Source organism: Hemicordylus capensis, chromosome 6 (genome assembly GCF_027244095.1).
Source record: "Hemicordylus capensis ecotype Gifberg chromosome 6, rHemCap1.1.pri, whole genome shotgun sequence".
NCBI classification, from domain to species: Eukaryota; Metazoa; Chordata; class Lepidosauria; order Squamata; family Cordylidae; genus Hemicordylus; species Hemicordylus capensis.
Genome location: NC_069662.1, coordinates 114,721,380 through 114,739,077, shown reverse-complemented (window position 1 = coordinate 114,739,077; position 17,698 = coordinate 114,721,380). Strand labels below are relative to the sequence as shown.

The 17,698-nt window shown below is 41.2% G+C and overlaps 1 protein-coding gene across 3 annotated transcripts in view; it reads right to left on the bottom strand.

Moving 5' to 3' along the window:
* Positions 1-17,698, bottom strand: part of SCRN1 (secernin 1) — a 45,853-nt gene that overhangs the window by 9,162 nt on the left and 18,993 nt on the right. For all 3 annotated transcript variants that reach the window (XR_008310083.1, XM_053263319.1, XM_053263318.1), the window contains exons 4-7: positions 11,673-11,875; positions 8,563-8,757; positions 4,284-4,449; positions 2,105-2,285 (exon numbers count right to left, since the gene is read on the bottom strand). Coding sequence is in view for 2 of the 3 variants with exons in the window: in XM_053263319.1 (XP_053119294.1) it covers positions 2,105-2,285; positions 4,284-4,449; positions 8,563-8,757; positions 11,673-11,875 (745 nt within the window). In the remaining variant the exon portion in view is untranslated. The remainder of the gene's footprint in view (positions 1-2,104; positions 2,286-4,283; positions 4,450-8,562; positions 8,758-11,672; positions 11,876-17,698) is intronic.

Genomic DNA, 17,698 nt, shown 5'->3' with positions numbered 1-17,698 from the left:
CAGTTCAGTGTAAGCAAGTGGAAAGTGATGCATATTGGGACAAGAAAACCCAACTTCATATATACACTGATAGAGGTCTGAGCTGTCAGTGACTGGCCAGGAGAGAGATCTTGGGGTCATGGGGGATAGCTCATTGAAAATGTTGACTCAGCGCATGGCAGATGTGAAAAAGGCAAATTCCATGCTAGGGATTCATTAGGAAGGGGATTGAAAATAAAAATGCTAATATTATAATGCCCTTATACAAACCTATGGTGCGGCCACATTTGTAGTACTGAGTACAGTCCTGGTCAATGTTTCTTAAGAAGGATGTTGTAGAACTGGAAGAAGGTGCAGAAGAGGGCAACCAAAATGATCAGGGGGCTGAAGCACCTTCCTGGTGAGGCAAGGCTATAGCATCTGGAGCTTTTTAGTTTGGATAAAAAGACAACTACGGGGAGACATGATAGGGTTGTATACAATTATGCATGGAGTAGAGAGAGTGGACAGAGAGAAAATATTCTCCCTCTCTCACAACACTAGAACTAGGGGACATCCCATTAAACTGAAGGAAGGGATATTTAGGAACAACAAAAAGAAACTACTTCTACCAAACAGCACGTAATTTCTTTGCCCAGGATGTGGTGATGGCCACTAGCTTAGATGGCTTTAAAAGAGGCTTAGAAAAATTGATAACACAGGTCTATAAATGGCTACTAGTTGGTGGCTATAGGCCACCTCCAGCCTCATAGGCAAGATGCCTCTAAATATCAGTTGCAGGGGAGCAACATCAGGAAAGAGTGCATGCCCCTCAGAGTCATCTGGTGGGCCAATGTGTGAAACAGGATGCTGGACTAGATAGGCCTTAGGCCTGATCCAGCAGGGCTAATTTAAGGGAGTCTTTCAACATCGTACTAGCACCAAAGTCAGTGTTTTCCTATGGGTTAATCCCAAGGCTGGGATGTTTAAAACACCCACACACACTCAGTTTGAGCAAAGTGCTGGATTTTTCCCCAACGAATGAGCACTAAGGGTATCAGTTCTGTGGGAAAGACACATATGATCCCATGTGATTGCAGGCCTTTAGAAGCTACCCAGGGACACAAATGACACTTGAACATTTTCAGAATTCTCTATACCAAGGGCAAATGTCATACAAGACTGTGTCATTATAAGGATGGTCTCTCATTCTTGGAGTTAAAATAATGAACCTGAGAAGTGAAACAATGAACTGATTTTTTGCTTTATATATTTAATAGCTGGCGTACATATGAGGAATATAGCTCTCCTGTGACATATGGCTTTTGCGGATCCATTACATTTATATGACATACTGCTGAAGTGGTGAAAAGGAAAAATCATCACTTGACAAACACACTTTGTCAAACTGGCAGATTATCAATTTTGTTCTTCAACTGATAATGGTTTAACCCTTAGAAAAATTGAATTGTTAACTTGCAGCTTTTAAGAAGTGTCTTGATAACACATTACCGCCAAAACTCCTTTGAGCAGATGTAGTTCTCCTTGTGCATTTTTGACCAGAGAGGACTATATATAGCTTTCCCTAAATAATGCTAGGGGAAGCTCTTTCCCAGCACTCAATGGGTTTGCCAGCAAAAGGTCTCCTAGGATGTATGCTGCTGTAGCATCTGTTTCCATTCATTTGGAACCCATTTACTCAATACCTGCAGAGGTGGGAAAATCTGAGATGCCTGGTCACTGGGGCATCTGGAAACCTGGATGCTGGCATCCAGGAGCTGAAACATTCAGCTCTTACTAGTTTGTACTATATCATATGTCAAAAGGAGGGCATATTTGAATGCTACCTCCTCTGCACATAGAAAACTAGCGTGTTAAGGATAAGACAAGGTCAGAACCTTCTCCTTGAGATGCTAAACAAGAACAAGGAGTTCTTGATGTGAAAGAGTACTTAGCCATTGCAAACACAGACACTTCTTCAGATATTTGGAGGAGCCATTCTCCCTCTCTTTTTAGAGCATTCAGTGACCTTAAAGGATATTTGCATAACTTTCAAGAGGGGGGAAACGCTCAGAATAATTGGTTATTTTATGAAATTTGATCCATAACTGACATATTTTCAGGATGCTGGTTCCTCAAGCATTACCTGATCACTCTCTATTATTGAATGGGCCCATTCGTGCGCCTTGTACAGCTCATGCCTGCGGTCTGGTTTCTCCTGGAACCGAGGAATCTTTTTCACAGGATCATCACTACCAAATATGGGTGATCGAACTTTTGGTACCAATTTCACATCATCAACAAAGATAAAAGGTTTAAATATGGACCTGAAATAGATCAGATGTTTTAATGATAAGCAATCATGGACATATTCCTCCAGTTTGTTGGCTTTAACCCAAATTTAAAAAACAAAGCTATATAGTATATCGAATAGCTGCAGAAGCAATAATAATAATCCAGGCAATAAACTATAAGAAATATTGTACATCCTTTTAAAAAAGACTATATTAATCCCTTATAAATTTTTGCATTCTAAGATCTTTCTTTACTCTGGTGGCAGCCTCTTCATTTTTAGATGCAAACAATTAATGTCAAACCCTTAATTGTTGTTTTGTTAGTTGAGCTCCCTCCTTATATAATCAAGAGCAAAATTAATTGAAATGAAAAGTCTCTCAGCAAATAAATATGCTCTTAATCCTGTAACGTTCTGCACAGAGCTCACCAGCTGGAGTACATACAAGCTGTGTTTAGCAACATGACTTTACAAATCATTTACAAGACAATGCTGCTATTTCTTAGGATAATACTGTGCACATCTCCAAATTGACTGATATTAAGTACAATCTTCTTTGTTCCTTGTATTCTGAATCTTCTAGTCTAATACCCTTTCACTGTAGAAGGAAGAAATCGCATTTGAAATTCATGTAATCTTATTTTAATGTGTTAAAGCCTTTGAGAAAGATTTTGTACATTTTAACTAAAGAGGAACATCTATAGCATTTTGAATTTTTAACATAAATAACTTGCAGTTAAATGACAGTGTCAGAATGCTAGAACAACAGTAATGGCTTCTCTGCCTCACTTTGATCACTATTAGGCAAAAAATTATCCAAGTACTATATATACACACTGGTATGTGGCTTTTCTTAAGTACAAAGTGCTGTTTAAATTAATTTTCTTGCTTTTTGCTTATCCCCTTTTTTATGCTCCCTTTTATTCATGAAGGATGTCATATTAAAGGGTTTGCCTTTACTCGGAATCCTTGTTCAATTATCAAAGCCATACCCTGAACAAGTTATAATGCCCCAATGAGTATGATTAAAGGATAAAGACCTACTGTGTGGAATGCTAATGAAGAACTACTGATCTTTTCATCAGGATTTGCAAACTGGCTGCTATTTCCCCAACATACTTAAGGAGTTTATTGGGGTTATCATCAATGTTTCCCCTGAAAATAAACTCTTGCCCTGAAAATGACAAGAATGAGCCAAACAGTCATGTTGACTATAAGAAACACAATTTAGAAATGGTTTAGAAAATGCTGAATCAAAAGAGATTCAGCTAATACTTTATGCACTAAACAGCCTTCTGTGAAGGAAGTATGCTATGGTACTGCGGAGGGGGTCAGGACAGACACACAACATATTTGCATTCATTTCCCAAGGGAAGCTCCTTTAGCAACCATTCAAGGTATAATCCCTCAGTAAAAGCCCCTTGCCCCCACTCTCTCCCATCTAAAAGCACTAATAATTTTACAGACTAGTTAGGCAGCATTATCTATTCTGCAGAAATAAGCTTCACAATTTAAGTTCAGTGCAGAGCTTCTGATTTAAAAAAGGCTGGGAGAAAAGAGAACTGATTGAACAAGTGTGTTGTATTATATGGATTAGCGAAGCATGAATGCTCAATATATATGATATTGAGCATTCATATAATTCATACAATCATATATGAATGATTAGCGAAGCATAAATGCTGATGCACTTTTAAAAAAATGCAACCCTAGGCCTCAGTCTCAAGATGGTAGATGAGACTGGCAGAGGACAACATTTTAATATGGTTGCAATATTGAAATTGAAGCAAACATTGCCTAAATGTGACTAGATCAGCTGGCTAGCAGATGCTTCTGCTTTCCACGCCACAGTTGCATGAAAGGGTTCAGACAGACAAGAAGCCCCTTGAGCTTTTCACCCACATGGATTGGATTGACAGCATTGAACATGTAGATCCTTAGGCTGGATAAATCTTTTAATATGTAAAAGCTATAAGTAACTGTTACTACTGGAAAAACTAGTGGCAGAATGCCAGGCACTCTTGTGATATACCTTGATGGGTCTGGTGTACCAGTGAAGTAATGGATGCAAGGAGAGTTGAGATTCTGAGGTAATACAGATGCCATACTTGCTGTAGTAAGAAAATATTCAGAATCCACACAGACACCACCAGCCTTATCACGCAAGGTGTCAATCATCATTTGCACAGTGATATCACCTGCAAAGACCAAAGCAGAAGAATTAACAGGGCATGAACCAAAGGCTGATCCTCAGGAGTAAGTCTGGGACAGACACACAGGGACCATCTTTCCAGTGATCCTTTGGATGGCACACCAACCAAAAACATTAACCTCCCCTAAAGAGGCAACTGCCACTTTAATAGAGCCAACGGCAATTACAACTTTATACACAAGTCATGTGCAAAGCAGTGTTGCTAGTTCTTCAGAAAAGTCTATGCATATCTCCAAACTGACCACTACAAGCAGCACAAATACCGTTTCCCCCACCCACACACAAACACAAGAGGACCATGCTCTGCATATTCCTATGAATTACCTTCTTTCAAGTGGCTGCAGCAAACACTTTAAAAAGAAAAAGGAATTTGCTGCTAGATGTGCAGGGAGATCTCTCCCCACCAATCTTGGCAAATGCTATAAAAAGAGTGGGAGGTATCATGATTTACAACTAAAGCTGTCTCCCCACGCCACTTAAGTAAGAGCTGCTCTTGTAGGGGGAAATGTTAAGGAGGAAATGAGAGAGCAATGCAGTGTATTGGTCAGTAAAGGGTGAACAAAGGGTTAATGTTGGAGAACCACTCATTTCCTCTTCTTCCTTTTCTCCTGCCCTTGGATTGGTTACATCAGCTGTAGTTACTATAGTTAATCTTAAGTGTTTCCCGCTGCTTGAAACAGAGCATTGATAATGGTATTTGGGCATTGAAATGTGTTTGCTCAATTCTGGAAGATCTGTTTATTTTATTCTATTTTATTTATTATTTTATTTATCATATTTCTATACTGCCTTATATAGACTTCTCTAGGCAGTGTACAAAGTTAAAACATAACAAATTTGTTAAAACATAACAAATGTAAAAACAATATAAAACAGTTAAAATTCATAGAACAGATAAACACAATAGCAGTTAATAAAAACATTAAAATTTGAATTTCAGTTAAAAGCCTAGGAAAACAGGAACATCTTGAGAGTCTTCCGAAAAACAAGCAGAGAAGGAAATGTGCTTATTTCAACAGGGAGTGTATTTCAGAGCCCTGGGACAACTACAGAGAAGGCCTGATCTCGAGTCACCACCAAACAAGCCGGCAGCAACCGTAACTGGACCTCTCCAGATGATCTTAATAGGTGACAGTGTTCATGACAGAGAAAATGCTCTCTTAAGCACCTTGAACCCAAGATGTTAAGGGCTTTATAGGTGATAACCAGCACTTTGTATTTCATCTGGAAACATACCAGCAGCCAGTGCGATTCTTTCAGAATAGGTGTTATATGGTCCCTTTGGGTTGACCCAGAGACCAATCTAGCTGCTGCATTCTGTACCAATTGCAGTTTCAATACTACATATAAAGGCAGCCCCACGTAGAGTGCATTACAGTAGTCAAGCCTAGAGGTTACCAGCATATGCACCACTGCTTTAAAGTCATTTACCTCCAGAAATGGACACATCTGGCGTATCAGCCGAAGCTGATAAAAAGCAGCCTTGGCTTAACCTGATAAACCAGGGAGAGTCTGAGATCTAGGAGCACTCCAAGACCAATGTTCCCTCTAACAGGAATTTCCAGACATTGTTGAATACAACTCCCAAAATCCCCAAAGGCCATTGCAGCTAGAGATTATGAGAGTTGTAGTGAACAACATCTGGGAATCTCGGTTAAAGGGAACACTGTCCCAGACTATGTACCTGATCTTTCAGGGGGAGTGTAACCCCATTCAGAACTAAACCATGTAACCCCATTCAGAACTAAACCATCTCTCAGGTCCTGACCCCCTACAGTCAGTACTTCTCTGTTTTATTTGGATTCAACCTCAGTTTTTTATCCCTCATCCAGCCCATTATTGCCTCAAGGCAGGCATTGAGGGGGGCTATGCCATTTCATGATGAAATGACGGGATGGAGAAATAGATCTGAGTATTATCAGAATATTGATAACACTCTAAATCCAGCGATTGATCTCTCCCATAGGGGTGTGCACAGAACTGGCTGGCCTGAAACCCCTTCGAACCCCCTCCCACCAGTTCAGTTTGGTCCGGAGGGGTTCACGAATATATAGGGTTTTTTTTTAATTAAAAAAAATTAATCTACCTTTAGCCCCTTCAGGGGGCTTCCTTAGGCCACGGGTGGGGGGGGTCCGTGAAGATTCCCTCTCTCCCCACCGGCCTCGGTCATCACCCCCTCCGGCCGAACCAGCCGGTTCTTCTGTCCGTTCAGGCCTGCATAGATCGGCACCGTGGCCATGTTGCCTGCCACCGCGAATGCGCAAATGGCCTCTGTGAGGCCTGGCATGGCCCAGGGCCTTGCAAAGGACATTTGTGTGTGCACGGCAGTCATTTTTTAAAAATGTGCACATGCGTGGTGGCGGGCAACATGGCTGCTGCGCCAATCTATACAGGCCTAAAAGGGCCAAAGAACTGGCCAGTAGGGTTGATGATCGAGGCAGGCAGGGGGAGGGGGAACCTTCATGGATTCCCCCCACAGCCTAAGGAAGCCCCCAAAGTGGCTAAAGATAGATTAAAAAAAAATTAAAAAAAATGGACGAACCCCCTGAATGCTTAGGGGGTTCAGTCTGAGGTCGGACCAAACCGGGGGGGGGGTCAGTTCAACCCCCAAGCACTGCTCTAACCTGAAAGAGGACAGAGAAGTTACACAGAATTTAAAATGCAGGAGTAGCTAATGAGATAAAACCTTCATGCTTAAATTTCCTATATCTTATTTACACTAATGATTTACAGATCAGTGGTAATGTGATTTGAATAACTTCCCCTTTGCTGGAAAGATTTCTTAGGCCTGAAATCTGATCAATGTTCACTATAATATTCTGACACTTGTTTGTTATCTGAAGTTAATTCTGAACATCTTTGTGGTTTACAAATTCTCTCTCTGAATGTGGTGTGGTCTTCTGGAAAGGAAACTAGTTTTGTAAGTATTACAAACTGATCCTCCATATTCTCCTAAGGGGCACTCCACTATCGATCAGTATTACAGCACCTCATTGGAAAATACTCCTTCTGTAGGGCAACCTCTTTATATGCTGCCTTCATTGATCTCAACCAAAGAAAACAGGGATCACGAATCAATAGAACAAGCAAAAAAAAACCGTGATCAAAAAGGGCCAATCACAATTGGAACTGAACTATTCAAAAATGGAAAAAAACTATATGAAGGCCAAACCAATACGAAAAGATGAATATAATAAATATCCTGATATCAATGTTAGATCCTGCTGAAAAACCCTTCTATAAACCTAATGCAACTGATGAATAATATGCATGGACTCAAAAACAATATAACAATATACTGACATTAGACTGCAGTGACTAAACAATTCCCAACACGAGTTCTTTTACCAATTCTCCCAAATATACTATTACATAATGAACATGAAGAACATAATACACCCAAAACAGAAGAAATATAATCCATTGAGAAAGAATGGTCTCACTGAATCATGGTCTCAAGCAGTCCGTGGTGGAACTGAGGCTGAAGTAGAATCCAAAACAGCCAAAGTGTAGCAACTTAACTTGCATTCACATTTGGTATTAATATGTATTCGTATAATTTTATGCTGGTCTCTGACCGTAATAAAGGCTGACTGATTGATATTCTCCAAACCCATCTGGGACAAAATCTTTTTTTTCATAGCCATAAAAAGAGTTGATGATTCAGTGCCACAGTTGAGCAACAGACAAAAAGAGAGGCCCTGAAACAAATAGAGGAAGACCTAGAAGGAAATTCAAGGCACTCCCAGAAAAAGCCTTAAGTATAGGGGTAAACAAACCACAGTGGGAATTACTGCTCTAGAACAGGGATTCTCAACGTCGGGTCCCCAGATGTTATTGGACTTCAAATCCCATAATCCCCAGCCCCAATGACTTTGGTTGGGGATTATGGGAGCTGAAGTCCAATAACATCTGGGGACCCAACGTTGAGAATCCCTACTCTAGAATATCATTAGTACATGCCTCAAAAATCTTTTCACTAACATTTTGAAGAAGATTTCCATAACAATGGAAGTGAAATCACAAACTCTTCATATTTTTGCCTATGCACAATGGTCTCAAAAAAGGCGGGGGTGGGGGGAGATATTGACCTACTTACCTTCTTGTTTTTCTAGGCTTTCCTTTCCTAAACAACAATCTGAATGATTATTGGCTTGAGAAAATACGTGAGCAAAATTGAATTCTGTATTTGCAGTCCACCATCCTTGACTTTCTGCATAACTCTTAAGCTCAGGATGTTCAGCATCAATTTTTGTGGTTAAGGAAAGTTGGTTACAAATGCATTTTATTCCCTCTATGAAAAAGTCACATATTAAAACAGAGTCAAGAAAGCTCAGGTCTTACATTAAATAAATTAAAACTAGGCAAAATCAATTTTACATCTTGTAATATCAGCACAGCTAGGCATGCAGATAATGTAGTGGATCAGGAGGAGATTGGCTCCATTGAACTGCACAATGCTATGGTAAATCAGGATTGCATTCTCAAAGTTTGAGAACTATTATGTACAGATAACTTGCAGTTCAAGCATGCTACAATACTCACAATACAGACAAGGGATCAGGCATCTTTATACCAGATAATCTGTCTTGCAAAAGATATGCCAATACAGGGGGCTAGAGAAGCAGCTACTATATTTCTCCCTTATACCACTACTCCTCCAGTAGTAACTTCTCTGCATCTCCAACCACATCAGGTCTGTAAATCAACAAAATGCCTGTCACAATACAAAGGTTCTGATACAGTGTTTGCCTGACCTCCTCCCCTCCTATCTCTTATATCAACATACAAGAATGGGACTTTAATTAGATGTTATCAAGCAACATTGGTACTTGGAGTTAGGGCTGCTAGGTTTTTACCCCCAAATGGTGCACATCTCTCCAACTGTGACAACACAAAATAATGCTACCACTGTGCCACCTCCTGCTGCACTGGGCTCCTGTAGTGATCAGCCTTCCTTCCCTCTAGAGTTAGCAGGAAATGAACCCTTGTCTCAACTGAAAGGCTGCTGAACTCCAGGGCAACCAATCAGTACACCAGGTGGGTGGAACCTAGAGAGCTGTTGATGGGACTTCTGGCAACAAGGAGGGCGGTCTTTGTTGGAGAAAAGTGTGTGCAGAAAGGCTTTAGTGAGGAACATGGAGTTTGCTCCCTCATGGCAGAGGCCAGCATGAAGATTTCTCTCACTGAGTAACTCTGCAGATTCTTGAAAGACAGGATTGCAGGAAGCTTGACTCTCATCCAGAGTTTTGATGAGTTTTCAAGGAAAAGGGAATTCAGCATAGAGAACAGTTTGTTTAGTCAGACTGCGAATTAGGAATTTTTATTTCTTTGCCTGAGTGTGCTCTGCATATCCCCAGTACTGTTCTATTACAGTTTACCTGCAACGTAATTTAAATAAGAAACACTAGCCTACACTCAGCCCAACTAGGGCATTGCAAAAGACTCTATAAACATCTAAGTGTACCCAAATGCAACCCAAACTGAAGCCTGGCAACCTATTTTTATAACCTACTAAGTATTTTTGAGTGTATCTAAGAAAGCTAGAAGCCTCAGATGGAAGCAGTCTGTAGTAATTGAATAAAACTATTTTTTGTTCTTTTCTTTTTACAAGTCTCTCAGAGTTGGATTTTAACTCAGGAGTGGGGGTGAAGGGGGGATTTATCTGGTGCAAACACATCCTCAAGTGCTCAGCAGCTATCAGTTTTCTCACCACATGTAGATATACACGTGGAAGGTTTTTTTGTACTTGTCCAATACCAAAATCAAGAGTGTTTTCCCTGAGATATTCCACCCCAAATCTCAGGGGAGTTCAGGCTCTGTCAATAAGGGGGTGTTGGTGGCAGCACTTTGAATCTACTGGAAATACAGAATAGTTTTATGAGAGGCCCACTCAGGCAACTCAGCAGGGATGACTCAGCATTTTATTTCCCTCACATGAGCTAGCTCTGAGACAAAGGCTTTAATTCCCTACAGCTCCTTGTCTATCTTCCTTTTCCATTTTCTCTAACAAGTAGAATTCTCATTTTGGCCCACACCATATGGAAGAAGAGGATAGATGGATACCCAGTGGAGCAGAGATGGGTGGTGCAGTGACTACATTCTCTCTCAGCTGTACAATATTTAAGGAGACAAACACCTGTGTTTGACCATCTCATAAATCTAAACATGTAGAGATAATTTAACTATGGAGCTGTGTTGATGTCTTCCAAATTACAGGTGGACCTCGATATTCACGGGAGTTCCATTCCACAGCTGTGCCTTGGATATGGAAACCATGGATATAGATCCCTATGGGATCATGGGGGTTAGGTTCCCAGTTGGCCATTTTTGGCAGAAAATCACCCAATTTTTATGGGGGGAACTCCTTTGCAGTCTCTGCTGCTCCCCCCAAGTTGCACTGTGTCCCCCAAATGGCCGGGAAATGGCCAAAAAATGCCCAATTTAAAAGGGGGGGCTTCTTACCTTGCTCTGCTGCTCCTCCCCGAGTCATACTCTGCTCCAAAACAGCCAAAAATCAGATGAACATTGCAGGTTTTTGTGGTTTTTGTATTAGAGCCATTTTGTGGCTCCAATTCCTAAAACGGCAGACCTTGTATACATGAGGTTGCCATGGTTCCACCCCCTTGCCCCACCACCTATGCCAAGGTCAAGTGTGATTTTCTCGACTGCGGATACCAAAACCACAGATAAGGAGGTCCACCTGTACTAGCCTTTGTACATATCACCCCACTCCCCTTTTAGATACACATTCATAAGATTTTCCAGTGTAATTGCAATTGCCGTACAATGGGCCACCCTATATGCATGCATGCGTGTGTGTGTACACACACACACACACACACACACACACGTACACGTGTTTTTGATTAACTCAGCATTAAATATTTTGCTGAGACTGGGCAGAAGACAAGAGAACTGGAGAATGACTGAACAAAATACTCCAAGAAGAAACACTAGTACTTGTCTCTTGGGTACTCAGCCCATCTAGCTTCTGGTTTTTTGTTTGTTTTTTTAAGTTCACCACTGATATTTTTGAGGGCGGGGGAACCCAACAAATGAAAATTCCACATATAAAGGGAAGCATGGGAGGGAAAGCCCAGAACACCAGTTTATTGTTATAAATAAAAAGCTCCAATATGACTTCCAAGGCAGGGAACGGTTGTACATGCAAGAACGTATAAGTGCCATTAAAAACCTAAAACAGACCTGTAATTTTTTCTGCTGCCCAGTATTTCCCAATAGTCTCTAGTACCCAAGCTTCTTTTCTGTCCACTATCAGGTATGCGCTCTGGAAGGCATGGCATGCACTCCCATCTTCATAATAATTTCCACCTTGACCATGCTCTTCCAACAGAGAGATAATCACATCCAAGGCTTCTTGAGCTGTTGCAGCCCTTTCTAGACCAAGCCTGGGAAGAAAGTGGAGGGAAAAACTTGATCACAGTAAGCAGTGGAAGGCCCTATGCAATTTAAGCAAGGTACCCGCTTGTCAGTAGAGAAAATGAAACCTAGAACAAATTATTGGATTGACATGCATTTAACATGTTTTTAAAGTGGTTTGTTGGTTCAGCATGCCATGAAATCAGCTCTTAATTTTATGATGTGTCAGACCTCAGTTATAGGTGGAACTAGACATAATGAGATAAACAAAGTCTGCAAATAAAAGCAGGAATGTGGAGTACTTGACTCTTCCCCTCCCTTCCATTGTTCCCAGCAACTATCCCTAGGTCAGGGCTGCACAACTTTGGCCCTTCAGCTGTTGTTGGACTGCAACTGCCATAACCCCCAGCAACAGTGGACAACAGTCAGGGATGAAAGGAGTTGTAGTAGTCCAACAATAACAACCAGAGGGCTGAAGTACTTTCAAATGTATTTTCCCCCTGCAAGGCCCAGACACCTTAGGTAAGCCCAGCCAGATAGGGAAACAGCCTTGTGAAATGGTGATGGTGGGGAGGGAGACATATCTGCAGGGGGAAATGCAGATGCAAGTATGGTGGATAGCCTACAGTCATGCTAGACTTACATCAGCCAGATAATACAGAAATTGCATATCTACATTATGCTATTTATTATGTTCACACAGCAGAACAACTAACATAAGTATTTACAAAAGGCTTCAACAGAAGTAGCCACAAAACAAAAACAAATCCTTGCTATTACTAACCAGAGCTTCTTCCAGGACTTCCAGGTCTCCCCACTGTAGAGCTAAGTCAAATGTTAACTCAGACTTAGCAGACAGCACTTTAATGGGCTTTTTCTATCAGCACTTCTCTCATCCTTCTGCCACTTCTTCTCACCAAGTGTCCAAACCCCCACACTGGCATTTCTTAATAGGTGAAGAGCTGGTCTTGTGGTAGCAAGCATGATTTGTCCCCTCAGCTAAGCAGGGTCCACCCTGGTTGCATATGAAAGGGAGACTAGAAGTGTGAGTACTGTAAGCTATTCCCCTTAGGGGATGGAACCGCTCTAGGAAGAGCAGAAGGTTCCAAGTTCCCTCCCTGGCTTCTCCAAGATAGCACTGAGAGAGAGACTCCTGCCTGCAACCTTGGAAAAGCTGCTGCCAGTTTGTGTAGGTAATACTGAGCTAGATGGACCAATGGTCTGACTCTGTATAAGGCAGCTTCCTATGTTCTCCAAAAATGCCAATTGGAGAAGACACCAGTCCTATGTAACTGCCAGATCTGCTGCATGCAACAGACAGCTCCAATGGTGTTGCGCAACAGGGCAGTTGCTCCAGTTATACAGCACTACTTGCACTGGAAATTATGGAAGTAGCATTGTGCAACTGTACATACACCATTTTAAGTCATTGTGCAACTCCTCTGTTGTGCAACACCATTGGGACTGTCTGACGTGTGTAGCAGTCCCAGCAGGTACCATACGCCAGCGTGCTGCTCTGTGGAATGCCAGCCACCAAATCGAAGAAATATCTAATCTCTTCCAGCTGTTCGGCCTGGGTTTCTTCTCATGTATTTGTACTAAATCCATTTTCCATCTCTGACATCTTACCTTCTGTCCATTCTACATCTCCAATACTCTCCCATTTTTCACTGCCATCTGAATTGGTTGAGATGGAATCCTTGCTTCTTCCATCCAGTGCTTTCCTCGTTCCACCTTTCTCTCATCACTTCCCCCATTTCCCACACAAACATGCTTTCACTTAAGGCTCATCACCATCAGTTTGCATCTTATCTCTTCTCTGCTCTTATTCCCTTTCTCAGTCTTGACATTCAATGGAACTTCACTTGCTGTTTGATTATCTTGTTTCCTTCTCTCTCTGTCTGGCTTCCACACCTTTTCTCGTCCTCTCTTTCTCGCAAAGCAATGCCTTCCTGGTCTTCAGTCCCTTCTCGAAACCATTTTAGTTAGGCCTTTCTTGAACCAGCACAGCTTCACCCTGTCAGTGCCTTCTAATATTCCTCCAAATTTTTTTAAAAAAATACAAAACCCACTAAGCACTATTTTACATTCAAAATTAGCATTTGATCCTCAAAACTAATATTGGAAACAAGACACATAGCAGAAACTGACTAAACTGTCTAAACTGTATGAGAGAAACTGCAATGGCTGTATGAGAGAAACATGCCATGGTATTTGAGAGTCTTCTTCGCTATGAGCCCCACCGCCCATTGAGGTCACTTGAGGAGGTCTGTCTCCAGTTGCCGCCAACTCATTTGGTGGCTACACAGAGACGGGCCTTCTCGGCTGCTGCCCAGAGATTGTAGAATGCGCTCCCTGCTGGGATATGATCCTCCCCATCTCTGGCAGTTTTTAAAAAAACTTCTGAAAACACATCTCTTTAACCAGGCTTTCTCAGCCTTTTAAAATTTGTTTTTAAATTGTTCTGATTATTTAATTGCAGTTTTATGATGTTTTTAATTGTTAATCATTGTTTTATGCTTTTATAATTTTTGTTATAATTATTAACTGATTTTAATGGTGTTTTAATGTAAACCGCCCTGAGCCTTTTGGAAGGGCAGTATAAAAGTTTTAATAATAAATAAGATAAGATAAGATAAGATAAGATAAGATAAGATAAGATAAATAGATAGATAAATGGCTATCAGTCTAGACGACTATAGGTTACATCCAGGTCCAGTGGCAGGATACCTCTGAATACCAGATGCAGGGAGCAACAGCAGGTGAGGGGGCATGTCTTCATCTCATGTTTGTGGACCTCCCAGAGGCATCTGATGGGTTACTGTGGGAAACAGGATTCTGGACTAGATAGACCTCAAACCTGATCCAGCAAGGCAGACTCTTCTTATGTTCAGACTGTGATACATAGGCTAAAGACCAGATAACACAGACAAACACTTTAAGTGACAGGGAGTTATGCATTTTGGGTCAAGAGTCCTGTATATGAAGAAAACTGTAAGAAAATTAAGTTTGAAGCCAGTTTTCTTATATAAAGGCTTGAAATCAAGAGGCAGTAAGTAATATGGACCAAAAACAAGTGATCTAACTTCCATTTTTGTGCTTGTCCCATTAAATTGTTCCCAATACAGCATTTATAATACTGTGGGATGGGGTTTTTGTATGAGCACAGCTAGAAAATATATCAAGAATTTTTTTTAAAGCAGTAGATTCTTTAACAAGCTCATACATTTTTATAAGTGTATCCAGGGAGATTCTATTACAAGGCAAACAGAAGTCAATTGTAGCTGTTTGGACCATAACTCAGAGCTTGAAAGGGTCATTCTTTTGGCTCTGAAGGTCATCAGTTAAGAAGTGTTATCCAATAGCCTGAAGGCAAGTGTCAACTGCAGCCACTAGTGGGAATATCTTTACAAAGTTTAGAAATAGGCCATAATTTTTATTTTCATTGAAGGAAGAACCTTTAAAAATCTTAACATGTTGCTGTTACATGCTTGGGGTTTCTTGTAAAATAATAATCATCTTTGTGAGTGGGTATATTAAGTAAAATAAATAAGATGGGCTTTCTTGTTAAGAGAGACAGACAGTGAGAGCGCACAGCATCTTCTCCTCAAAAATAACAACAGGCACAGACTGGGTTAGGATCCACACATTTCAAGTGGTCAGCTGTAAGGGAACCTAAGCTTGTTTGTGTGCTTATGATCTCCACCTTACAGTATACAAAATATGCATATTTGAAAAGAATAGAAAGGCAGGAAAAGCAGGGCAATGCTATAAACATTTGCATGCTAATAGCAAGAAGATGCTGAAAAAGCAGTGGAAAGGAGAGGATACTATTAGTAGTAGGTAGATAGCAGGTACAGATGAGCTCTCTGCAAAGTCAATGCAATCTGCAATGTTAAAGAGTATTTATAGCAGATGAGGAGCATTTGTACTTCTATAAAACAGTTGGTTTTGGCTTGGGACAAGTGGCTTCTACAAAACAACAACAGACTGTTTTGGAGAAGCCACTTGCTTCAAGAGGAGGACATTCAGTGGAGGAAAAAGCGACTTGTCATAGCACAATCTGGTAATGCTAAATCATGGTTTAGTGTTGCATCTGAATGGGGCTGTAATCTGCTTCCAAGGGCCTTCTCCATCTTCAGAGGTTGGAGAGGAGAGGGTCTTTTCAATTATGGCAATGTAACCCTCCCAGGCAAGTTACATAGGAAGCTGCCATATACTGAGTCAGACCATTGGTCTATCTAGCTCAGTATTGTCTTCACAGACTGGCAGCGGCTTCTCCAAGATTGCAGGCAGGAATCTTTCTCAGCCCTATCTTGGAGAAGCCAGGGAGGGAACTTGGAACCTTCTGCTCTTCCTAGAGCGGTTCCATCCCCTAAGGGGAATAGCTTACAGTACTCACACTTCTAGTCTCCCTTTCATATGCAACCAGGGTGGACCCTGCTTAGCTAAGGGGACAAGTCATGCTGGCTACCACAAGACCAGTTGACACCAACTGTTTATTGATCAGATGACACACAAAGACCATTTTATGCTCCAGAATTTTTAATGGGGCACTTGGTGGCTGCATGGTTTACTTGTCTGCTTTCTCCATTTTTAAATCCGGCTTTAGATTGCTGCTTGCTATTGTTTCTGCCAATGCTATTATTCTTTGATAGTTTTAAAAATTAAATCCTGTGTTTCTATGGTTTTAGAGGTTATTGTGCATTATTAAATGAATTATATTGTAAGGCCATGAATTCATATATAAAGAGTGGTGGCATATAAATTGTTTAATAAATGAATTTATTATTATTTTTTGAATGATAAACCACTTTAACTGAGAAATGGTATAACAATATTATAAATTATAAAATAAAAATCTTTACAGCTGTTGACATAAAGACGAATGAAACTCCAAGACCCAGGATTAAGACTCCTTGAACCAGTTCTTAGACAGTCCTAATTTCCTTTCCACCCAAGCTAACTCCTATAATAAGAACTAAACAAAAATGTTGTTAGAATTACTGCTTTTAAAACTCCCATAACTTTGTTTAACTTGGGTTTGCACTTACTGCTAACAGCTAAGGAATTCTATTTGCACTGAAATATTGGACTATAAGCTGATTTACTCCCATCTAAATTAGTACCCTGCTCCTCCTATTTCTGTGTTGAATAGTCAAGGAGATTTGGGATAATGAAATAAAATCCATAGCTTTTGCCAAAGTCAAGAAATGATAGATTCTTTCAGCATATAAGTCTTCATTCAAGAGGTGAACAGGGAAAAGCAGCTTAACATACTGACAACTAGCTTATTCAATGTATTTCAAATCTCTCACTTGGGAAATTGACTTCCCAACTAATCCAGATTAACACAACTGGATCTTTCCATATGGGAAATCAAACCTTACACATATATCAAGCTGCTTTACACTAAGGCAAGTCTCACAATCGGTGAGACTCACCTGAATGGGGTTAGTGGGGAGAGCAGGCTTAGCCCACTCTCCTCGCAGACAAGAACGCCGGCAGCCCTGGGTGGCCGGATCGGCTGCCCATACAACTGCCGGCTGCATCACGGAGCCGGTGGGGGATCCGGGGCCAAGCGGCCCCCGGAAGTTCCAGGATGCTCCGCGCAAGTGTGCAGGGCATCCCAAAGAGATCCGCAGGGCCGGGAGGCTTGTTTCAGCCTCCTGGCGGGGGTCTCCTCATGTGTTACCATGGCAATAAACAATCAGAAAGATGAGGTTAACAGAGCGCTCGCTTCGTTATCCTCGGCTAAGGGGAGGGGTACTTTGGGAGGTTTGCTGCCGGGAGCCGCATGGCTCCCATGGCAGTAGACGATCGGCAAAAAGTGGGCTAGGCTCCCTTAGCCC